The sequence below is a fragment of the Macaca fascicularis genome, chromosome 9, assembly GCF_037993035.2.
Source record: "Macaca fascicularis isolate 582-1 chromosome 9, T2T-MFA8v1.1".
NCBI classification, from domain to species: Eukaryota; Metazoa; Chordata; class Mammalia; order Primates; family Cercopithecidae; genus Macaca; species Macaca fascicularis.
This window is the reverse complement of record NC_088383.1, coordinates 131,020,220-131,045,848: the sequence shown is the minus strand read 5'-3', so window position 1 is coordinate 131,045,848 and position 25,629 is coordinate 131,020,220. Positions and strand designations below refer to the sequence as shown.

General features: G+C 46.6%; 1 protein-coding gene across 24 annotated transcripts in view; it reads right to left on the bottom strand.

Annotated features, from left to right (window-relative positions):
• Positions 1 to 25,629, bottom strand: part of TACC2 (transforming acidic coiled-coil containing protein 2) — a 258,699-nt gene that overhangs the window by 204,749 nt on the left and 28,321 nt on the right. For 17 of the 24 annotated variants that reach the window (XM_005566619.4, XM_074002936.1, XM_005566620.4 and 14 more), the window contains exons 3-4: positions 18,116 to 18,175; positions 1,420 to 1,532 (exon numbers count right to left, since the gene is read on the bottom strand). In XM_005566619.4, the coding sequence (XP_005566676.3) occupies positions 1,420 to 1,532; positions 18,116 to 18,175 (173 nt within the window). Of the gene's footprint in view, positions 1 to 1,419; positions 1,533 to 6,978; positions 7,143 to 18,115; positions 18,176 to 25,629 lie in introns of those variants that run through there. The other 7 variants (XM_074002928.1, XM_074002930.1, XM_074002935.1 and 4 more) reach the window with 2 other exon arrangements.

The window sequence follows — 25,629 nt, the reverse complement described above, 5'->3', positions numbered from 1 at the left end:
GATCCATAGAGTTCCTGTTCATTTGTTTCCCTTAGGGCCCGTCATGATAGACTCCTGGGAGCTGGGTTCCAATTGTTTAGGGTTTTTCTGACCAAATTCACAGCCTGTTTGTGAGTTGAACCCACAAGCAGTTATTTTATTTTTTTTTTTTTTGAGACGGAGTCTCGCTCTGTCCCCCAGGCTGGAGTGCAGTGGCCGGATCTCAGCTCACTGCAAGCTCCGCCTTCCGGGTTCATGCCATTCTCCTGCCTCAGCCTCCCGAGTAGCTGGGACTACAGGCGCCCGCCACCTCGCCCGGCTAGTTTTTTGTATTTTTTAGTAGAGACGGGGTTTCACCGTGTCAGCCAGGATGGTCTCGATCTCCTGACCTCGTGATCCGTCCGTCTCGGCCTCCCAAAGTGCTGGGATTACAGGCTTGAGCCACCGCGCCCGGCCCCCACAAGCAGTTATTAAGTGCCCCCAGCGTGCCTGGCCAGTGTCCATGCTGGACACCAGGTGCTCGAGTCTGCTGGACTACTGCTTGCATCCCCTAAAACTATGAGTGTGGGGCCAAAAGGGAAGAGGCCCAGGAGAGAGCCCCGGCAGGGAGCCCTAGGGCCTGGCTGTGGCTCTTAACAAGAGTCAGTGACCAGCCAGGCATGGTGGTTCACGCCTATAATCCAGCACTTTGGGAAGCTGAGGTGGGTGGATCACCTAAGGTCAGGAGTTAGAGACCAGCCTGGCCAATATGGTGAAATCCCGTCTCTACTAAAAATACAAAAAATAGCTGGGCATGCTGGCGGACGCCTGTAATCCCAGCTACTCGGAAGGCTGAAGCAGGAGAATCACTTGAATCCAGGAGGCAGAGGTTGCAGTGAGCCGAGACCGTGCCACTGCACTCCAGCCTGGATGAGACTCCATCTCAAAAAAAAAGGCAGTGACTGATGGGCCACCACATCCCACTGCCACAGTTGGTTTCTGGGATTCATCCACCAGCCTCCCTGGGACGAAGGGCTCGGGTGGCTTTGGTAATTGTGTTCTCAGTCCTCTGTTTCATGGTCCAGTGCCCGCAACAGCCACCACACTGGGATACAGACTCCACTTAGCCACAGATTAGACACTGATAAAGCCCTGGGAACCCTTGATGTTTTCCATTTTAAGTTCTGACAATGAAGATACTCTGGAGTGTGGCTGGAATGGAAGTCCATAATTACTAATTTCATCTTTGGGCAGGAAATCAGGATGAACTTTTCAATCATGCAGGCCTAGCCAGTCACAGAGAGGTCTGTGAACCACTGCTTGGAATGTCTCACCACTGGGGACGATATCGTGGGTTTAAGCGTCCAGTTTCCAAAGCAAATGGGGCAAAGCTAATGCTGGAGCAGGCAATGAGCAGGGCAGGCCTTGGGCTGCATCGGTCCTCCAGAGCTGGCCTCCTACCTGGATGCGTCTCTGTGGTCAGGGCTTCCAGGCGTGTCCTGCTGCTTCCTTTTTATATTCTGACTGTTCCCCGGTGGCTGTGTGGACCTTGGAGTCTGAGCTGATGAAGTCCTCTGAGCCAGGAGAAAGAGAAATTGGAAAGGAAATCAGATAGGAGTCTCTGAAAACAGAAAAACATGTATCACCAGAGCCGCCACCACAGCATTCAAGATAAGGTCGTTCACTTCCTCTGCCATCCAACGAAGCACCTACTATGTGTGGCACTGAGCTAGGCCTTGAGGATATATAGGCAGCAAAGCAAAGGTGGCTGCTGCTCTCATCCAGTGGGGAAGAAACAAAGTCAAACAAGCAGTAGCGGTTCCAACTGAATGCTTTAGTAGAAAACCAAAACTGGGGACACCTACCACACTTTGGGGTCACTAGATCCCTAGGAGACGTGGAGCTATTTAAACTAAGACTTGAAAGTGTCCAATTTGTTTGCGGCACTCCTGAGATGGAAACACACTTTCCTCCCTCCACACCAATGGCTTCACATACCAGAATTCAGCTGGAAACCTAGGGAAAAAAACTAACTGGAAGAAGAAAATGACGAACCCTTAGAAATCCGGACCCAACCACTTGGGATCCTAACCCCTCTGAGAGTTGGCCACCTTTTCTTTCACTCCAGGATAAGCTTGTCCACTGTTAGTGGATTTGTTGTTGTTGTTTTTATAAACCATATTCCTACAGACTAGTTGATTTTTTAAAACCAGGATGCAAAAATATAAGGCTTAGTCAAAACTTTAAATCATAGGACAGAAATGAGATTAAAAAAAAAAACAAACCTCATTTAAATGATGCTATTTTTGTGTAATATAAAAATCAGAAGAAGGGGAAGGGCTTCTGTAAGCCCCAAGCCGTATTCCCCAAAGCAGTGACTGTCTTTCATTTTGTTTCCCCAGCCGTGACCCTGTGCCCCCACCCCAAACGACACGCACCCCTTGTTCTGGGATGAGGTCTGCCTTCTTTTAAGAACAGTTCCACCCATACCCTCCATCCCTGAGATTCTCATGGAAAATGCCAGTCATAGTGCCCCATGTCCCTGCCCACTGGAGTGTACATGAGACTCAGGCCAAGCCAGGATCTTCTATGGGATTCCCTGAAGAACCAGGGCAGTTCTGGTGGGGGCGTTCTATAGAAGGTGAGTGCGGGAGTCACCTGCAGCCGCTTCCAGCTGTGGTGGAAGAAGTCGCCACAGCAAGAGACAGCAGAGCCTGCAGGCAGAGAAAAGTTGAGATGCCAGGCAGAGGGAGGAGCCCCGCTGGGGCCAAAGCCTCATTCTGCCCTAGCCATCTGGGGGCTCTATGATGAGGCCGCATGCATTGCCCTTTTCACCTTAGTGGGTACAAGCTGAATTTCTGTCACTAGCAACTAAGAGTGCATTCCCCGGTCCACCTCTCATCCAGATGAGCTGCACCAGATCAGCTTGGAGGAAAACAAAGTATTCCCTGGTCAAACACCTTTGACAAGTGCTACATAATATAGGCCTCTTTTAGAAATTCACAACGCACATTAGCATAGTCGTGATTCTGAGTTCTACAGCAGAATAACTTACCGAATTTTAACTCAGAGTTCACCAGAATTTCTTGACCACAGGACTCTTTGTTAATGTACCACAGTTTAACATCTTATAGAACTCGTGTTACGTGGAACACACATTTGAAGACAGCACAAGACCTCATTTCTTTCTAGCTTGCTTAAATCTAGCAGATAGTGCAAATCTGTAGGACAGACATTCCCTAGCCCATGGGCACCTTTGTGAAAATCAAAAGGTGGCATTCTTCTGGGCCAAATGCATGGCCTGGAAGCAGACAATGCCATTGTGTGAATTAGAAACAGCTTCCCCAGCCAGGTGCGGTGGCTCATGTGTGCGATCCCAGCACTTTGGGAAGCAGAGGTGGGAAGACTACTTGAGCCCAGGAGTTCAAGACCAGCCTGGACAACATGGTGAAACCCATCTCTACAAAACAGAAACAGAAACAAACAGGGGAAAGGAAAAGAAAGGAAGAGGGAGAGAGGGAGGAAAGGAGAGAGGGAAGGAGGGAAGGAAGGGAGGGAAGGAGGGAGGGAGGGAGGGAGGGAGGGAGGGAGGAAGGAAGGGGAGGTGAAAAAAATAAGGCTCCTTTCCTCCTCTTACATTGCTCACAGTCTAGGGAGACTGACCCCAGTCCCATGGCTGCAGGGGTGTGAACACAGAGGGCACCCAAGGAGGATAGTAGGTATGGCTTCTGCCTGGAGGTGAAGCAGACAGCCCCCAAGGTCCCCCAGGAAGGGAGGGTCCACACCCATCAAACTCTACCAACCTCTAGCCTATGGATTTTGTAAATTAATCTTGGCATTTCTGCAGGATATGTGAAAGCAAATCATCTGCCTAGTCTGCACCTGGGGACTTCTTGAGACCGTCAGACTTGTTGGATGGGCTGTAGTCTTTGACCTTCAGACACCAGCCCGAAGCGCAAGCTAGCTTTGGCTAGGGTTCCCCTACCTGGTGCATTTCTCTGAGTGGCTGGCTATCTGTGTTCATCCCATTGTGTCCAAAGGTAAAACATAAAGATGCTTCATCTCTCAGGCACCCATACATTCTAGTGCTAACGTGAATACTACAATGCAAAAATGTTCCTTCATTTTAGCTGAAAGACAGAATGTGGGGGGAAATAAAACAACAGCAATAAATGTTCCTGTTACTGAGCACTTACTAAGGCCAGGCACTGGGCCAGTATCTTTCCATGAACTATGTCATTGAATTTGCACAACTGTCTTAAGAGAAAGATGGATATTTGTGTCCCTGTCTTAGAGCTGAGGCTTTGAGAGGTTTAGTAACTGGGCCAAGACCACACAGCAGTGGAATCTAGACATAACCGATTATCTCTGATCCCAGAACCAGGACAGGGCGTCTCCGTTTGATCCCTTCCATGGGGTGGTGTCGAAGGAGGCAGAGAGAGCTGGGGATGATTCCCCACACGAGAGGGGGCTGCTGACCCAGGGTTGGCTTGACCTCCTTGCTGGCTGAGCCACTCCCTTAATGAGTGCCCCTGCCCTGCCCCAGGGACCCCAGCCTCTTGATCTGTGCATCTAGGAAGACAATCATCCCCACAGGACAATGTCAAGACCATGGAAACTTTAAATCACCTTATAAGTTCACACTCTATAATCCTCATTTTCAGAGAAAGATTATTATTATTATTTATTTTTTTTTTTTGAGACAGAGTCTCGCTCTGTTGCTCAGGCTGGAGTGCAGTGGCACCATCTCGGCTCACTGCAACCTCCACCTCCTGGGTTCAAGTGATTCTCCTGCCTCAGCCTCCCAAGTAGCTGGGACTACAGGCGCCCACCACCACACCCGGCTAATTTTTGTATTTTTAGTAGAGACGGGGTTTCACCATGTTGACCAGGCTGGTCTCAAACTCCTGACCTTGTGATCTGCCCACCTCAGCCTCCCAAAGTGCTGGAATTACAGGTGCCACCGCACCCAGCCAAGACTCTATCTATAAATTATAAACCTTTAGATGCATGATTCTCACATTTTAATATAATAACTCAAGATTAACAATACAGAGTGGGTGGCATTTTTAATCAGGGTCCTGCATTTTTGAAATTTTAACCCAATTCCTACTTGTCTGACTGCCATGCAAACCTCAGCTCCTAACACCTGAGGCCAGGCCCCCCTTTCAATCACCAGATGACCTATAGTAAAATATTCTGCAAATAATTTAACAGATAAATCTCATGCCCAGTATTCCATGAGCAACATTTCTTTAAAGTAATTCTGGAAAGAAGACGAATAATAGCCCAGACAGATGCAAACAACAGATGGCATAAGGAGACAGATCTTTGCTCCGAGTCCGGGGAAGAAAGGGACCACGGGCTGCATTTCCTCAGGCAGACGGACTATAACAAGGGCTTGGATTTGTCTTTGAAGAAGAAGAAAAAAAGCAGGCCTCTCTCCCTTTTCAGCTCCACTTCTCTTTCTTTTTTAAAAAAAAAATTATTTTATTATTATTATTTTTATTATTTTTTTTTGGGGGCAGAGTCTCACTCTGTCGCTCAGGCTGGAGTGCAATGGTGCGATCCTGGCTCACTGCAACCTCTGCCTCCCGGGTTCAAGGGGATTCTCCTGCCTCAGCCTCCCAAGTAGCTGAAATTACAGGCGCCCGCCACCACGCCCAGCTACTTTTTTGCATTTTTACTAGAGATGGGGTTTCACCATATTGGCCAAGCTGGTCTCGATCTCCTGACATCGTGATCCACCTGCTTCAGCCTCCCAAAGTGCTGGGATTACAGGCATGAGCCACGGCGCCCAGCCCACTTCTTTTTCTAATAGAAAGCTAATCTGCAAGAATGACACTAGTTCTCCCCAACAGAAACATATCTGGATGGAGTTAAAAGCGACAAACTCTGTGTGAATGGCACATTGCACTTTTCAAAGCTCTTTGACATCCATCTGATTCTTACAAAATCCCCGTGAGCTATACTGGGCAGGTAAAATCATGTTTTCCATTTTCCAGATAAGAAACAGAGAGGTTTGCCTTCTGCCCTCTGCAAGTCTCCCACCTTGAAGTCCAATGCTCCTTCCACAAGAATACTGACACCCAACATTTACATAGCACTCTTTCTGCTACAACAACAGCAACCTAATTATTATGAACACTTTCTATGTGCCAAGTACTGCTCTTTTAAGTGTTTTACATATTTAAACTCATTCAATCCTTAGAGCCCGATGTTACAGCTAAGAATACTGGGCACAGAGAGGTTAAGCCACTTGCCCAAGGTCACACAGCTTGGAAGTGGTGGAGCCAGGATTTGGACCAGGATGGTTTGGCTCCAGAGTCTGTGCTCTTGTCCCTGCCTTATGCTGCTTCGCCATACAGTGAAATTCATTGCTTTATGGTCACTGCCATTTTGCTGCCACGCTCCAAGGAACTATAGCAATTGAACATTTGAGAATAATGTGGTATAGGAGCCTAGATTTGATGCCCAGAATAGCACCTGGCCCAGAAGAAGCAGTCCATAAATATTTGTTGAATGTATGAAAAATAGATTATTCTTATTTAGTCTGGTGGTCACGTCTGCAAATCGAAGGACATACCCTCAGCCCTGGGAGCTCTCTCTTTTGCCACATTTCCTAGTGTGTTTGAGTCCCCCTTCCTGTTCCCCATCTTAGAGACAGTCTTAAGCTCTACTGCTTACTGGATTCCAAAGGACCTGTGTGTCAGCAGGCATCACTGCAAAACAGCATGCATTTCTAAAGTTACTCTTTACACTTCCAAATCACAGCCTGGAAAAACAATTGGCAAGCCTTACAGGACACGTGGACTTGCCCAGTTGCTTCTTCAAATCTTTCCTTTGCTGCCATTGCTTGAGTAAACAAACAGTCTTTCGTTGGCTCTGGAACACTCCAGAGCCTGGAGTCTATTTTAAAGCAATCTTTAAACATTTACAGCAATTTTCCAGTCCTAAAAAATATACTTTGTAAGGAGCTAAAGCATTTCGCCATCAAAAAAAAAAAAAAATTCCACTTACCTCTTAAATGCTCCATCACTCTAAACCACTGCCCACTGGTCATGCCAACAGAGTTAATTAAACCATGCTTAATTAACATGGTTAGATCATGACCACAGTGTCTGCCCAAGTCGCCCCCTCTTTGAACAAGCTCCTTGGGAGCAGCCTGACTGCAGGTGAATGCTGGGAAGTAGACCAAAGGTCATCCCCATGGCATTAGGAATCAGATTTCAGAAACAACTGCCAGACTGGCCAAATATGGAGGATGAACACATGCTCTGTGCTAGAGCCAGCCGGCTGCCCATCTTCCCTGTAAAGGGAAGGCAAATTCTCACACCAATTCTGCTAGATCATCCCACATGTTTCTTCACCTCCAAGGGGGCACAAAAGATTGACGAATACAGGTTGCAGAGGACACCTCCGCCTAACCTAGCAGGCACTCTGTCAGGCCAACAAGTGAAAGGCTGCCAGGGTAGAATTTCAGCGTTCCGCAAACGGAATGTTTTCTGATGTGATACATCATGATAGAGCAGAATAACTGAATAAGCTTCGAAGTCCGAGAGAGCTGGGTTTGAGTCCTCACCCTTCCTTTAAAAGATGGAAAACAACAGAATAGAGTTTGACGGGTGTTTTGATGATTATTCCTCATGAATAGTAAGGGCTGAGTCTAGGTTCTGGGTAGACACTGATGACTAAAACAGGCATGGTGTAAAATGTTAACTTTAGGAGAAGCTGGGGAAGCATCTGTATGGGAGTTCTCCGTACAATCTTTGCAACTTTTCTGTAAATCTGAAAATATTCTAAAGTAAAAAGTTGGCCAGGCACGGTGGCTCATGCCTGTAATTGGATGAGGTCAGAAAACCCAAATCCATGTGCCCTTGGTCAGATCAGTTCCTCTCCCCAAGCCTCTCTCCAGCACTTTGGGAAGCTGAGGCGGGCAGATCACTTGAGGTCAGGAGTTCAAAACCAGCCTGGCCAACATGGCGAAACCTCGTCTCTACTAAAAGTACAAAAATTAGCCAGGCATGGTGGCGGGCACCTGTAATCCCAGCTACTCAGGAGGCTGAAACACAAGAATCACTTGAACCTGGGAGGTGAAAGTTGCAGTAAGCCAAGAATGCACACTGTACTTCAGTCTGGGCAACAGAAAGAGAAGAGAAAGAGGAGAGAGAGAAGTTTAATTATAAAAAGAGAGACATGGTTCCTACTACCCTCATGGAATTTTTCATTTAGTGAATAAATGAGTGATATTTAATAAACAATATCTGCCTTCCCTTCCTCAGAAGTATTTGGGTCACAAGTAGTGGCCATTACCCTAAAAGGACTCAGGAACCTCAAAGATATAAGAGGTGACATGTTCTGATGTCTTTAGTCTGTAGGGGGCAGACTAAAGGCTTCAAAACCATACCCAATATTGATGACCTGTACGTATTTAATATTTTAGAAACAATATGATTTAAAGAGAATTGGATGAGGTCAGAAAACCCAAATCCATGTGCCCTTGGTCAGATCAGTTCCTCTCTCCAAGCCTCTCTATCTCTCCGTCAACAAACGGGACCCCAATCTCTGCCCTTCCCTACCTCAGTGGGTGACAGGAATGCCTTGTAAACAACAACTGTACAAATAAAAGGGAGAGTCTCTTTATTCAAAGAGCTGGGCATGTCAGGATGGCCTATACCGTGCTGCGATGTTTACCTCATTATACTTACAGTGCAGACATAAACCTTACTTCTTTTGCCCCTCTAGAATCCCCGTATCCACTCATTTTCATGCTAGAGCAGCATGAAGTTTAGTTTAAGAATGAGCGGGCAGGAAGCTGTGTACAATTGTCCTGAAACCCAAGCTTTACTGCTTATTTAGCTGTAAGTCTTTGGGTTCTACACCTCCAGTACCATATCTGTAGAATGGGGGTCATAACTGCAGCGTTGTTCTGAAGGTTAAACAAAGGACAAGGCTAGACCATCATAGACATTGTACATGCTGGTTGTTATTGTATAAAGAAGAAACAGATTCAAAACTCATTCATGAAGAGCCCCAGTGGCTATCTCAGCTTAAAGCAAAAGCAGTTAATCAGAAGTTCAGGTTGGGCACAGTGGCTCAAGCCTGTAATCCCAGCACTTTGCGAGGCTGAGGCGAGTGGATCACTTGAGGTCAGGAGTTCGAGACCAGCCTGGCCAACATGGTGAAACCCCATCTCTACTAAAAATACAAAAATGAGCCGGGTGTGGTGGTAGGGACCTGTAATTCCAGCTACCTGGGAGGCTGAGGCAGGACAATCGCTTGAACCCAGGAGGCAGAGGTTGCAGTGAGCTGAGACTATGCCACTGAACTCCAGCCTGGGCAACAGAGTGAGACTCTGTCTCAAAAAGAAGAAAAAAAAAGAACAGCAGTTCAGTTCCCCAGCTCCTCCCACAATTAACATTTTACACATTTATTCAGAAGATGTATCTGACCAAAACCTGGAACCTTGCCATTTACACACTGAGTAATTATGCCAGTGAAAACTAGCGCCAACCCTCCGGGCTCGGGGAACACCACAGCAGGAGCTGTGGGAGCAGACAGGTGACAGTAAAGAAACTTTCTGCTGTCAAGGCCGGGTGCTGGGGCTCACACCTGGAATCCTAGCACTTTGGGAGGCCAAGGTGGGCGGATTGCCTGAACTCAGGAGTTTGAGACTGAGCTCAGGGCAACATGGTGAAACCCTGTCTCCACTAAAATACAAAAAATTAGCCAGGGGTGGTGGCGTGCGCCTGTAATCCCAGCTACTCAGGAGGCTGAAACAGAAGAATTGCTTGAACCCAGGAGGCAGAGGTTGCAGTGAGCCAAGATCGCACCATTGCACTCCAGCCTGGGCAACAGAGCAGGACTCCATCTCATTACCAAAAAAAAAAAAAAAAAAGAAAGAAAGAAAGAAAGAAAGAAAGAAAGAAAGAAAGAAAGGAAGGAAGGAAACTCTGCTGTCATGAAGATTGAATTAATTCTTGCTGCTTAATTTGCTCTTTGCTCAACTTCTTTCACATTAAACACAGTTAAAGCAGCCCAGATGCCCACCTGCAGCCTGTGGAGTATCGGGAAATGCTGCCTGTCCTGCACTGGCTGATGCTGCTGTAATGCTGAGTTCCTTGAGTTCCTCAAGAGCTAAAGAAGGAACCTTCAAGTTAACCTTAGAGCACCAAGCATAGCTTTAAACAAGATGTGCACATATATATGGCACTTTCCTCTGTCAAGCAAAGTAACAATAACCACACAGGGCCTGAGCAACAGACAACCTCAGCCTTTCTTGATGACCAGACCCTGGGGACAGCTCGCATACACAGATTCTCCTGTCCTCCCAGTCCTCTGTTCCTCAGATGTCCACAGTGCTGAGGTCTCCTTCAGGAGCAAACTTCATCCGGGCCATATCTTGTACACAGAGCAGGGACCCGACCGGGGGAGACCTGCCCACGCTGGGGGAGGCGTGCCTGCTGAGCTGGCTCTAGGTCCTTCTGATGTCGCCTACTTCCTGCTCATCTGCAGCTCTGAGCTCAAACATCAGATCCCCAGGAGTGCCTTCCCTGACACCCAGCTAGGTCTGGGGTCTGTGCACCTGTCTTCTTGCTTCATAGCATTGATCACAGTTTCTGGAGTTGAAAATTATGTTTTTTGGGACTTACTACAGAAACACCCAGACAACAGAAGTGTTAGAATGGAGTTACTGAATGATGATATGTTTTCAAGTCAGATCATTCTAATGATAGGATTGAATGTCTTTTCTTCCTCCCCACATGGTCAGAGCCATAGATGGGAATCATGACAGTCGCACGGCCAAGGGCAACTCCAGAAAGTGGTAATGCAGGGGTTAGTGTTGCCCTTCCCTTCTGAAATCCACATGTGTGGAGCTTGGAGCCTGGGTGTCCCCTGTAGGGCTCTCCAGAACTGAACAACTGTGAAGCCCACCTTCAGCATTTGGGGCTGTGGGCTGGCATGGCCCTTATTTCACCACAGAGCTTTCTACACAAGTCATGATGCATGAAACCCCCGGAAGGGCTGTCAAGTGGAGACAGCTCTCATCACAGCATCGCCACCACCTCTTTCCCAGAGAGGGACACACATAAGCCAGGACCCTGACACTCTCAGGGACAGGTGATGCTCCTCTTGGCTGTTAGACATTCCCCCCAACTTCCCATTGGACCGTGTCCTCCCACTCCCCAAACGAGTCACCCTTTAGAGCTGTGGTTATACATATGGCTTTCTCTTCATTTCCAACCACCAGGTGGTGCAATATCTCACTTGTGCAAGTGTACTTTAGTAACGGAGGCTGCTTGGAGCCTCCTGAGAACAGCCTCCAAGAGGCCTAAGTGAGTCCATTCCCAAAGGAAGGAGCAAGAGTAACAACTAGGACTCAGCTTGCTGCAAAAGGCACCCACAAGGGGGCCGGGCTGAGGCTCCATGGCCCCAGCTCAGTAAGAGGAACCTCCGATTAGCGGATAGAACAGGTTTCAGGCTGAGTGTGGCAATTTTCCTCTGTCAATGGCTTCTCTTCCCTCAGGAACAGAGAACAGAACCCAAACCTACCACTAAAATTCAGAGTTTCAATAGCATTTGTGCTGACAAAACAAGACATCACAGGATATGAAGGTAAGACTATAGTGATGTTATTAAAACGGACTTCTTGAATAAGATAAATCAGTTTGTAATTAATGCAACAATTAATTGTTGTCAAAAAGTATCAAAAGCAAATATTGTTGAAATAAACTGCCGGCTCACTGCCTAGAGGCTCCGAGGAGACATCCTGTTGTGCCTACCTCCCTGCCTCCCTCATCTTCCTGAAGGCCCAGTCCTCCCAGGCACTTGTTGTCCCCCAACACCACATCTCAGGCCGCCACAGACCCTGCTGCCTCATCTGACCTTGTCTCCACCCCCACCTTCCAATTCCCACACCTTTTTCTGCACTCAGATCAGCAGCCTGAACCCTTATATCCCAGGATCATCACAGAACAGACCCTTAACCTTCCCACCTTTCCCACGCCAGCTGTCCTCTGAGAACCTACCAGGTTCCGACCCTATCAAGGGGAGGCTGATTTTCCTTCCACAAGCCCAGAAGATCATGGCTTCAAAATAGAATCAGGAGGTCAGGCACGGTGGCTCACACCTGTAATCCCAGTACTTTGGGAGGCCAAGGTGAGTGGATTACCTCAGGTCAGGAGTTCGAGACCAGCATGGCCAACATGGTGAAGCCCCATCTCTACTAAAAAATACAAAAATTAGCCAGGCGTGGTGGCACGTGCCTGTAATCCCAGTTACTCCAGAGGCTGAGGCAGGAGAATCACTTGAACCCAGGAGGCAGAGGTTGCAGCGAGCCAAGATTGCACCACTGCACTCCAGCCTGGCTGACATAGTGAGACTCTGTCTCAAAACAAAACAGAAAAAAAGCAAAAAACACAAAATAGAGTCAGGAACCTTGTGCACTCCCCCGTGTTCTTTCTAAGCCATTTCACATCCCGCCACCTGCAAAACTCAATGTCCCTTAATGCTATGATGCTGTAACCGAGTACCCCATTTTTCTAAGAGAAAGAAAATGGTTTTAATTATTATTTCTTCTTCTTTTCTCTCTCCTTTTCTCATGTTCCTCACTTCCTACGTAGCTCTTTAGAAATGCAATTATAACCTTATAGCCTTGACCTTCCCTTCACCAGACACTCCCTACAGGACAAGCTTATCTGACTATGTGCTCACTTAGAAGCTCCAGAGCCAGAAAGCTCTCCCACCAGGAAATTGCCTCAAGAGACAGCTGTCAATTTCCAACCTCAAGTACGCCCACGACGGAACTCTTTCCCACCTGGAGAGCATCTCAAGACAATGACCACCTTAGAACCTAGTTTTGGGCCAGCTGGACCGCCTGGTGGATAAGGCACTGAAGTGAGCCCAGTGGTCCCCCACCTGCTCGCTCCCTGCCCGCCTGCTGTGCATGCAAAGTCCCCCCTTTAAAAGTCCCTGCTTTCTGCCCCAAAACCAAAGCAGTGCCCTCAAAAAGAGAAGCCTGTACTTTTTCCCCTAAGCTAAGCTTTGGAATAAAAAGTCACTTTTTCATGTCAGTCCTCACTCTTGTTTTTTGGTTTGTGTGTTTATTTGTTTTTAGAGACAGGGTCTCACTCTGTCACCCAGGCTGGAGTGCAGAGGCGCCATCTTGGCTCACTGCAACCTCTGCCCCCTCTCCCCCAAGGGCTGAAGTGATCCTCCCACCTCAGCCTCCTGAATAGCTGGGACCACAGGTGCACACCACCACACCCTGCTAATTTTTTGTATTTTTAGTAGAGACAGGGGTCTCGCCATGTTGCACAGGCTAGTCTCAAACTCCCGTAGCTCTTGTTAATTGGACTCTACAAGTGGTGAGTGACTGAAGCTTTGGTTTGGTTACAACGCTACTGAGTGCACTCCTTTTACCCTCCTAGGTATCTCCTACAAAAACAAACAAGAAACCACAATAACCTACAAAAAGCCTCACCTGGGAGCCTGGCCGCCCAGGCTTCTTGCTCTCTATTATCCCCGGACCTCAGCCCCATCCAGAATAATGAGCCAAACACAGCTGAGGGGCTCAGCCCCTTGATTTTGGTGTACAAGAGAGTCAGGCACCGTGACTGTTGAACTGCAAAGAATAACCCAAGACCCTGAGCTTGAAGCAGAGGAGATTTACTCACACAGATGGGTATACATGAGGGACTGCAGCTCAGAGACCATCTCCCTGAACTAGCCACTGGGACTCAACAAAGCAAAAGCCAGAGAGGTTTGGAAGGAAATGTGGCTGGTTGGTTTTAACCAGTCCTTCGCTTGTCAGTTTCCAATTGGCCGGTTTGAGGAGCTCAGCCAGACTGAGTGCTGAGTCTCAAGTCTGCTGAACCCAGACGGAGCTGGGTACAAGTTCACCATCAGCTGCTCTGCTTCCTCCTTAGGGAGCCCTGACTGCTGGGGTCTCACCCCCACGGTGAGTGAGCACACAGGCTCAAATCCCAGTGAAATGCTCTTTTTTCACCATGGCTTTGTACCACAGGTAGAAGAAAGCCAGACTCCTTAACAGGGCTGCTCGGGACCTACAAAAATGAGCCACTTCCCTGGCTGCACAGCTCACCATAATTTGCCTCATCCACTTTTCTCCAGCCACTCTGGCCTTCTTTGCTGATCTTAAAGTACAGCAAGCTCATTCCTCCCACACCTGTTACACTATTCCTATACTATACACACCTGTTACCTTATTCCACAATGTTCCTTTTACAAAACCTTATGTGGCTGTCTCCTTCTCAGTACACCAGGTGTCTACAGAGAGCTGTCCCCTGCACTGCATCAAAAATAGCCCAACCACAACGACATACTACTTCACACCCACGAACATGACTATAATTTAAAAACAACAACAACACAAAGTAACAAGTGTTGAAGACGATGTAGAGAAACCGGAACATTCGTACATTGCTAGTGGAAACGTAAAATGGTGCAACTGCTGTAGAAAAGTTTAGTGGTTCCTCAAAAACTTAAACATGGAATTATCGTCTGATCTAGCAATTCCACTTCTAGGTATATACCCGAAAGAATAGAAAGCAGAGCCTCAGATACGTACATGGACACCCATATTCATCACAGCATTATTCACAACAGTCAAAAGGTGGAAGCAATCCAAGCGTCCATCTACTAAAAATACAAAAATTAGCTGGGTGTGGTGGTGCACGCCTGTAATCCCAGCTACTCGGGAGGCTGAGGCATGAGAATCACTTGAACTTGGGAGGTGGAGGTTGCAGTGAGCTGAGATCTCAGCCACTGCACTCCAGCCTGGGCGACAAAGTGAGACTCTGTCTCCAAAAAAAAAAAAATGGATTTGCAAAATGTGTTCTATACATACAATGGAATATCATTCGGCCTTATAGAGAAAGGAAATTGTGACATGCAGCAACATGGGTGAACCTTGAGGACATTATGCTTAGTGAAATAAACCAGTCGCAAAAGTGAAATAATAATCACATACAAATACTATATGATTCCACTTACATGAGGTACCTACGGTAGTTTAATTCACAGAGACAAAGTAGCCAGCTGCAGTAACGCATGCCTATAATTCTAGCTACTAGGGAGGCTGAGGAGGGAGGACTGATTGAGCCCAGGAATTGGAGGTTGCAGTGAACTATGATTGCACTACTGCACTCCATCCTCGGCGAAAGAATAAGACCCGGTCAGAAGGAAGGAAGGAGGGAAGGAGGAAAGGAAGGAAAGGAGGAAAGAAAGGTTCTCAAGGGTTGGGGAGAGGGAGAATGTGGGCACAGAGTTTCAGTTTGGGAAGATGAAAAAGTTCTGGAGATGGATGGTGGTGATGGTTGCACTGCAATGTACTTAATTCCACTGAATTGTCCACTTAAAAATGGTTACAATGGTAAATCTTATGTTATATATATTTTACTGCAATAATAATAAATAAATAGCCCCCTGACCGTGGTTACCATTGGAAATTTTATGATGCGTTTTTTGCCTATTAGTGCCTCATAAGGAAGCTTCATTCGAGCAGATCACAGCCGAATTGTTCACTGCTGATTCTCAAGTGCTAGAGCAATGCCTGGTAAACAATACGTATGCAGTAAAGTCTCAAATGTATTCACTGATGTCTGTTTATTCACTTGCTTATCTGACTCCTCGATTGGCTGTAAGTTCCAGAGAGTAGGGCCCTTGTTTGGCTTGCTTCTCTAGAGATCACAGCACCTGAATAAGTACCAGCTGCCCAGCAGGAAGGGGCTTCCCAAATGTCCACCAAGCCAATGAAAAACCATATCCACATCACATCACGACGTAGGAGCTTGTGACTGAGCTCTTGAGCTCTGCTGCAAAGCGCTATGGAAGACCTCTGTGAGATGGAGCTGGACAAAATGCTCTTCCCCTAACAGGGACACCCGTGGGAGCCTGGACTAGGATCCCCCAAGATGGCTTCTGGTCTCCAACCTGCCACTGATTTATGGCAGTGAGTAAGTGCCTTGTCCTTTGGATCCACCATGCACAAAACTGAAAAATAATGGAGGTGGACCAGATTAGTGTTTCTTTCCAACTCTGATTCCAAAGCGTTTTTTTTTTTTTTTTTTTGAGACGGAGTCTCGCTCTGTCGCCCAGGCTGGAGTGCAGTGGCGTGATCTCGGCTCACTGCAACCTCTGCCTCCCAGGTTCAAGCAATTCTCCTGCCTCAGCCTCCTGTGTAGCTGGGATTACAGGCATGCGCCACCACGCCCGGCTAATTTTTATATGTTTAGTAAAGACGGGGTTTCACCATGTTGGTCAGGCTGGTCTCAAACTCCTGACCCCGTGATCCGCCCACCTCGGCCTCCCAAAGTGCTGGGATTATAGGCATGAGCCACTGCGCCCGGCCCCAAAACATTTTCTTCTAAGAGCTATCTTGCATTATAAGGCCATATAGGGTAAGTTGCGCTGGTGGAAGGGTGGGGGGCAGGAAGCTGGATTCTCCCCTCTCCACTTCCTCTTTGTCCTCGGCCGGTCCAGGAAGCATTGCTGTTGGCTCCAGGATTTCCCAGAACCCAGTTTGAAAACCACTGGCCCAGGCCGGGCGCGGTGGCTCAAGCCTGTAATCCCAGCACTTTGGGAGGCCGAGACGGACGGATCACGAGGTCAGGAGATCGAGACCATCCTGACTAACACGGTGAAACCCCGTCTCTACTAAAAAATACAAAAAACTAGCCGGGCGCGGTGGCGGGCGCCTGTAGTCCCAACTACTCGGGAGGCTGAGGCAGGAGAATGGCGTGAACCCGGGAAGCGGAGCTTGCAGTGAGCTGAGATCCGGCCACTGTACTCCAGCCTGGGCGGCAGAGCGAGACTCCATCTCAAAAAAAAAAAAAGAAAGAAAGAAAACCACTGGCCCAGCAGCCTGAGTGACCCAGAGTTCCAATTCTCACTCCTCCACTCACCCAAATGACCTGGGATGATTAACCTTCCGAGGCTCCTTCTGAGTCTATAAAACACGAGTCATCAGCCCAGATCATGGGATAATGAGGAGAAGCAGATGAACTCACACGTATGAAAAGGTTTCACAATGCTTTATGCAAATGGTTATTTCACAACCTGAAACATCACTGCTTGCTGGGATCTGCAGAGAAACAAATGCATCGGGTGCACCCACCTAACAGCCATCCTCCCAGGGAGAGCAGCTTTTTTTTTTTTTTTTCTCTTTCTTTTGAGAGAGTCTCACTCTGTCACCAAGACTGGAGTGCAGTGGCGTGATCTCGGCTGACTACAATCTCTGCTTCCCGGATTCAAGCACTTCTCCTGCCTCAGCCTCCTGAGTAGCTGGGATTACAGGTGTGTGCCACCACGCCTGGGTAATTTTTGTATTTTCACCATGTTGGTCAGACTGGTCTTGAACTCCTGACCTCAAGTGATCTGCCCGCCTTGCCCTCCCAAAGTGCTGGGATTACAGGCATGAGCCACCGCACCCAACCCGCTCTTTTTTAAAGGACCACTTCACCTGGATGATTGCCACGCCTGCCTTCAGAGCAGGCCAGTGAGGAGCCAGGGGTTTTACAGCCTCACCCTGACCACACCCATAAACACACACTAATCTCAAGGTCCTCTCCAGGAAAAAGCACTGTGAGATGACGCAAAGTTCCTTATTTACCGTCTTCCCCAATGGATGGCAAACACTTTGGGCAGAGCTACAGCAGCGGAACTCAGCTAGCACATTGTTGCATGATACTGACAGCTGATTCAGAATTTAATCTTCTTTTACAACGAATTGGTTTTGCTCACAGGCGGCAAAGGTGGGGTCCTCACCCCATCCCCAGCTTCCCTTGCGGACAAATCTTATCAAAGTAGAAGAGTTCGGAGGGGTTAGTATTGGCTCCCAGCATCTGCGTTCCTTTCTGCTGGCAACATAAGCCTTATTCAGCACCGTGGAACGTATCAACCAAGCCAGTTCTTGGACAGGCACACTAAAATACTATCCTAAAAAATCTAAACATAAACTGTCGGTTTCGACTGTGTTTTACAACTTATTTGGGGTGGATGGAAGAAGCAATGGAAGAGGGAGGAGGAGAAAACCTAAATATATAAATGCACATGCCACACCAAATGTTTGCAACCATCTAGACGTTAGGAAGGGGCTTGAGAGGGAAGCCATGCAGAACAGCACATTCCCCAGTACCTGTGGGGGCTCAGGGTTTGGAGGCCACAGGATGACGTTATGCAAGCCGGCGTCCTCCTGCTGAAATGCAAAGGGATCTCACCGTTAGGACAGGTCACAGGGAACAGGACCAGATGGACAATCTTTGCTGTTTTCGTGGGGTTTTGTTGTTGTTGTTGTTGTTTTGTTGGGTTTTTGAGACACAATCTTGCTGTGTTGCCCAGGCTGGAGTGCAGTGGTGTAATCTCAGCTCACTGCAAACTGTGCCTGCCAGGTTCAAGCGATTCTCCTATCTCAGCCTCCCGAGTTGCTGGGATTACAGGTGCATGCCACCATGCCCGGCTAATTTTTGTATTTTTAGTAGAGATGGGGTTTCACCATGTTGACCAGGAAGATTTCAAACTCCTGACCTCAGGTGATCACTCACCTCGGTCTCCCAGAGTGCTGGGATTACAGGCGTGAGCCACCGCGCCTGGCCATTCTGCTGGCAACATAAGCCTTATTCAGCATCGCAGAACATATCCCAGGCCAAACCCAGGAGGCATGCTCCCACGCTGCCCATGGCGTCCCAGAAATGAGACAACAGAGAGAGAGGAGGAACCAGGAGCCTGAGGGTGTATGAAGTACACAGGGCCAGGACTGGGCAGGCCTGTCCCTCACCCTTTGCTCTGGTGACACAGCTGCTCCTCAGTGCCTGGTCCTTAATCTGTGAACAGGAGGTTTCTTCAGACTTGCATCTTTCCTTCCAAACATTCCCTAGCAAGCAGGATTCAGGGACCTCCAAGTGCACTCATAGTCAGAGTCTCCTGAGGGGCTAGGGGCCTGGGTGCGATGAGGAGTGTGCCCGCTGGGGCAGAGATAGCAGTTTGGAGGTGTTCACAGTGATCCAGGTGTGACAGGGTAGGGTTGTGACAGCAGGGATGGGGAGGAGAAAAACTGTTAGAAAAGATCATTTCACGGATATGTGCTGCCTTTATGTCCTTTGAGAAACTGCTCCAAGGGATATTGAAGCGGCTGGTATAGAGCTGGGCCCACCTTGGCCCTATTGGGGCGAGTGTATGACTCACGTGGCTATCAGAGTGCCCCATATTCTGGGCACAGTGATTGACTTCAGAGAGGGCACATGACACAATCAGGGTCACTCAGATTCCTTATGGGAGCTGATCAGGAGGCTGAGGCCGGGCGCGGTGGCTCATGCCTGTAATCCCAGCACTTTGGGAGGCCAAGGCAGGCGGATCACCTGAGGTCAGGAGTTCAAGGCCAGCCTGGCCAACATAGTGAACGCCCATCTCTGCTAAAGAAAAATAATAATAATACAAAAATTATCTGGGCATGGCGGCATGCATCTGTAATCCCAGCTACTCGGGAGGTTGAGGCAGGAGAATCGCCTGAACCCGGGAGGTGGAGGTTGCAGTGAGCCAAGATCACACCACTGCACTCCAGCCTAGGTGACAGAGTGAGACTCTGTCTCAATAAAAAAGAGAAGGCTGGACCATTGGCTGGAAGAAGCATGGAAGGCTGGACCTGCCAAGGGCATCTTTTCCACCAGGCTGGGGGCACCTCCCTGGACACTAGGGAATCACAAAGGAAAGTAGAGCACGACCCAGTGAGAGGGATCCCCAGAGCCATGTTTTGAATCTCTGGACTCAGCCACTATTGCAGCCAGAACCTCTCTGTGGGCTTCTCAATTCTATAAGCCAAGAATCCCTTTTTCTGCTTATGGTCACTGAAGATAGTCTTTTATCTCTTACAACTTTAAAAAAAGTTCTAATTAGCCAGAAATTTGGAAGGCTAAATGGCCAGGCCATTCATCAATTAATTAATTAAACATAGGGTGACTTACCAGATGTGGGGGTGGAAGTAGATGGAGTCAGGGATGACCCCCAGATTTCTGTCTTGGATGGCCGGGTGGATCATGGTACCCAAGAGGGGGATCACAGGACGATGAGCATTACGGGGGCAGAAGCTGAGTTTGGGTTGGAGGGACTTGGGATGGCTGTGGGTCACCAGGTACAGATAGGTCTGGAGCCCCAGTTCCCTGAGAGAGCCCTGAGTCTCGTAGCCAGACACACCCACGCTTCATTCCTACTTGTTTCTCTACCAAAGGCAGACCCTCATCTGGTCCTGGAATCCTAAAGGCCACCCCACTTCTCCAACCTCAGCCAGACATGACCCAAACCTCCGCCAAACAGGGTCATGTCGGGCTGAGGCTGGAGAAGTGAAAACTTGCAGAGCTAGGAAAACATCTGCTCACTCAAGCAGAATGAAGACTGAGGAGGGGAGATGGAGTCAGGAGCTGGTAGGAGGTGAGAAATGAGGGACGGGTGGAGTGGGATGCGGGTATTGAACCCCCACACCAGCACTTTTACCTTTCTAATTAGTAAAGATCTGAAGCATTAAAACATCCATCACCTGCAAGGATGCAGTGACACAGGCTCTCATGTCCTGGTGGGAGAAGTTGACATCACTGTTTTGAAAGGCATTTTGACAATGTATACAGCAAGAGCCTTTTGAAAGTACTATTCCTTCGTTTGACACTGCAATTCCGTTTCTAATGAGTTTATCCTAAGTAAACAGTGTACATTCAATTCTGGACAGTGAGGTTTCATGAAAGTAATGAGGAGAAAAATGTAACCCATTTTCAATGTTGCCTATATTCAGGTAGAAATTCATTGCAGGTTAAAGAAGTTTACCCACCTCCCCTAGGCGTTCTGTTAAAGCAGTTTAAGTCAAATATTCCTGTATTCTAGGGTTTCTCAACCTCAGCACTCTTGACATTTTGTGCTGGATAATTCTTTATTGTGGGGGAATGTTCTGTGCATTGTAGAATACTCTGCAGCAACACTGACCTCTACCTACCAGATGCCAGTAGCACTCTATCTCTGAGTTGTGACAACAAAAACTGTCGTGAGATATTGCTAAATGTCCCCCGAAGCACAAAATCACACACCTCCCGCCCCCCCCCATCCCACCCCCTGCCCACTGCTCTATCTTGTTTGTAGCCAGTAGTGGGGCCTGCAGGGGGCTTGGGGTTCAAAAGAATCCATAAGACCCCAAAGAAGGGGTTGAACCTGCACTGCTTGGTTTGTTAATGAGCAGGACTAAAGGCCAAAATATGTCTAGTGGCCCATACTCTGCACATTGAGGGCACTCACCCGATAGCTGTGCCCTTCTCAACTCTAAAACACAAGACAGAACATTCCTTTAAGTGGAAATTACTGGGAGACGTGCCCGGAGCCAACCCCAGCCAGCAGGCACATTTGTTTGGCCCACAGAGTGCTTAAAAATAATTGAAATTAGTTGCCAACATTTTCTTAAAATGTAAGATTTCTTTACACAATCTCTTCTAGAAAACAGAACAGGAGCAAGCACTTCCCAACTCATTTTGTGAGGCTAGTATTATCCTGATACAAAAACCAGACATAAAAGAAAACTACAGAGCAATATTTCTTATGAATTTAGCTACAAAAGTCTTCAACAAAGTGTTAGCAAATTGAATCCAACAATGTGTAAAAATAATTATGCAAGACTGGTTCAACATTTGAAAATCAATCAGTGTAATCCAATATATTAACAGGACAAAGAAGAAAGATCATACAATTACATCGACTGATGCAGAGAAAGCATCTGACAAAACCCAACTCTCATTCATCATAAAAAACCACAGCAAACTAGGAATAGAGAACTTTCTCAATTTGATTACAAGCATTATGTTTAACAATAAAACTACAGCTAATATCTTACTTAACAGCGAAAGACCGAATGCTTTCCTCCTCAGACTGGGAACCAGGGAAAAATGTCCCCTCTCACTGCTCTTGTTTAACACAGAACTGAAAGTCCTAGCCACTGCAATAAAGAAGACAGGAGAAGAGAAGAAGAGAGGAGAGGAGAGGAGAGGAGAGAAGAGAAGGAGGGAAGGAGGGAGGGACGGAAGGAAGGAAGGAAGGAAGGAAGGAAGGAAGGAAGGAAGGAAGGAAGGAAGGAAGGAAGGAAGGAAGGAAGGTTGTACAGAATGGGAAAAACTAAATAAATAAAACTGCCCTTATTTGCAAATAAAGTGATTATGTACATAGAAAATCCCAAGAAATCTACAAAAACAAACAAACTTCTTGGAACTAATAAGTTAATTCAGCAAGGTCACAGGATACAAAATCAGCATGCAAAAATCATTCATTAGTAATGAACACGTGAATAGCAAAATTAAAAACAGGATACCATTTACAGTCACTCCAAAGAAAATCTAATAGGTATAAACTTCACAAAATATATGCAGGATCTATATGTTGAAGATTACAGAAATGATAATGAAAAAGAAAATAGGCCCAGCGTGGCGGCTCACACCTGTAATCCCAGCACTTTGGGAGGCTAAGGTGGGCGGATCACAAGGTCAGGAGATCAAGACCATCCTGGCCAACATAGTGAAACCCTGTCTCTACTAAAAATACAAAAGTTAGCCGGGCGTGGTGGTGGCCACCTGTACTCCCAGCTATTTGGAAGACTAAGGGAGGAGAATCGCTTAAACCCAGGAGGTGGAGGTTGCAGTGAGCCGAGATCGTGCCACTGCACTCCAGCCGGGGTGACAGAATGAGACTCCATCTCAAAAAAACAAAAAAAAGAAAGAAAAAAGGAAAGAAAGATGACCTAAATAAATGGAGAGACATACCATGTGTTCATAGATTGGAAGACTCAATACAGTAAAGAAGTCAATTCTCCTCAAATTAATCTATAATTGGACTGTAATTCCTATCAAAATCCCAGAAAGTATTTTGTAGACACGGACAGATTTATTCTAATATTAATATGGAAAGTTAGAGGTGCAAGAATAGCAAAAACAATTTTGGAAAAGAATAAAATGAGATTTCAAGCCTTATTATATAGCCACAGTAATCAAGACAATCAATGGACAAGAATAGCAAACCCAGAAACAGAGCCACACAAATATGCCTAACTGATTTTTGACAATGGAGTAGGAATGGTTTAATGGAGGAAAAATACTCTTTTACAAATGTTGTTAGAAAGATGGACATTCTGGCCAGGCACGGTGGCTCACGACTGTAATCCCAACACTTTGGGAGGCCGAGGCGGGTGGATCACAAGGTCAGGAGATCGAGACCATCCTGACTAACACGGTGAAACCACATCTCTACTAAAAATACAAAAAATTAGCCGGGCGTGGTGGTGGGTGCCTGTAGTCCCAGCTACTCGGGAGGCTGAGGCAGGAGAACGTTGTGAACCCAGGAGGCAGAGCTTGCAGTGAGCCGAGATTGCGCTACTGCACTCCAGCCTGGACAACAGAGCAAGACTCCCTCTCAAAAAAAAAAGAAAAAGAAAGAAAGATGGACATTCATAGGTTAAACAAAAAAGAACCTCAACCTCAAGAGAATGAGAAGACAAACCACAGGAAGGGAGAAATTTTTTGCAAAAGACACACTTTATCCAAAATATACAAAAAACTTGTAAAACTCAACATAAGAAAACAAACAACCTAACTTTAAAATGGGGCAAAGACCTGAACAGACACCATACCAAAGGAGATATACAGATGGCAAATAAGCATATGAAAAGACGTTCCACATCCTATGAAAAATGCGAATTAAAGCAACAAGATACCACTGTATACCTATTAGAATGACCCAAAATCTGGAATACCGACAACATCAAAGGCTGGGGAGGATATGGAACAGGAACTCTTATTCACAGCTGGTAGGGATGCAAAATGGTACAGCCACTCTGAAAGACTGTTTGGTGGTTTCCTACGAAACTAAACATACTCCTATATGATTCAGTAATCTCGCTCCTTGGTATCTACCCAAAGGAGCTGAAAACATGTCTGCACAAAAACCGGCACACAGACGTTTATAGTAGTTTTATTTATAATTGCCAAAACTTGGAAACAACCAAGATGTTATTCAGTAGATCAATAAACTGGTACATTCAGGCAATGGAAAATTATTCAGTACTAAAAAGCAATGACCAAGTAGTGAAAAAACATGCAAGAACCTTAAATGGACATTACTGAGTGAAAGAAGCCAATGTTAAAAGGCTACATACTGTAGGATCCAACCATATGACATTCTGGAAAAGGCAAAACTCTGTAGACAGTAAAAAGATTAGTGGTTGCCAGGGATTGAGGGGTGTGGGAAGGATGAGTAGGTGGAGCCCAAAGGATTTCTAGGGCAATGAAACTACCCTGCATGATACTATTCCTTTGTTCAAACCCAGAAAATGCGCAATACCTAAATTGTGTACCTCACACAAAAATTAACTCAAAATAAATCATGCACTCAACTATAAAACGTAAAACTTCAAAACTTTTAGCAAAAACAAAAAAGCAGAAAATCTTCAGAATGTTGGTGTACGCAGAGTTCTTAGATTTGATACCAAAAGCAGCACCCCTAAGAGCAAAAACTGATGAACTGTACCTTATCAAAATTATACTCTTTTGGTCTGTAAAAGATGCTCTCAAGAGGACAAAAAGACACGTTACAGAATGGAAGAAAATATCTGCAAATCATGAGCTGACAAAGGATTAGGATCTAGACTATATAAAGAACTCTGAAAACTCTTTAAAAAATAATAAAAATACTAGGCCAGGTGCAGTGGCTTATGCCTGTAATCCCAGTACTTTGGGAGGCTGAGGTGGGTGGATCACGAGGTCAGGAGTCCAAGACCAGCCTGCCCAACATAGTGAAACCCCGTCTCTACTAAAAACACAAAAAATTAGCCGGGCATGGTGGCACACACCTGTAATCCCAGCAACTCGGGAGGCTGAGGCAGGAGAACTGCTTGAACCCAGGAGACAGAGGTTGCAGTGAGCCGAGATCATGTCATTGCACTCCAGCCCAGCCGACAGTGCGAGACTCTGTCTCAAAAAACATATATATTAATAATAATAATCTAGCTATAAAATGGGCAAAAGACATAAACCAATTTTTCACCAAAGAGAATATGTAGATGGTAGATAAGCACATGAAAGGTGTTCAACAACTTTATCCATAATCAAAATGTAAATTAAAACCACGTGGAAATATCACAACACCTCTATCAGAATAGCAACACCAAAAAGTGACACCACAAAATGACAGCCAGGGTCCAAAGACCGGATCCCTCATACGTTGCTGGTGGGAATGAAAAATGACTTAGCAACTCTAGAAAAGTTTGTCAGCTCCATATCAAACTAAACATGCAACTCTCATACAACCTGGCAACTGCACACTTGGGTGTTTATCTTAGAGACATGAAAACGTGTGTTCTCAAAAAACACTTGTACACACATGTTCATGGCAGCTTTGTCTGTAAAAGACAAAAACTGGAAACAACCTAAATGAGCTTTAATGGATGAATGGTTCAACAAAATGTACAGTACATCTATTCCTGGAATACTATTCAGCAATAAAGAGGAATGAACTGCTGATACGCACGGTACTTGGATAAATCTCAAGAGATTTATGCTGAGAGAGAAAAAAAAAAAGCCAATCCTTAAAGGTCACTTACTGTGTGACTCCATTTATATAACGTTCTTGAAATGACAAAAT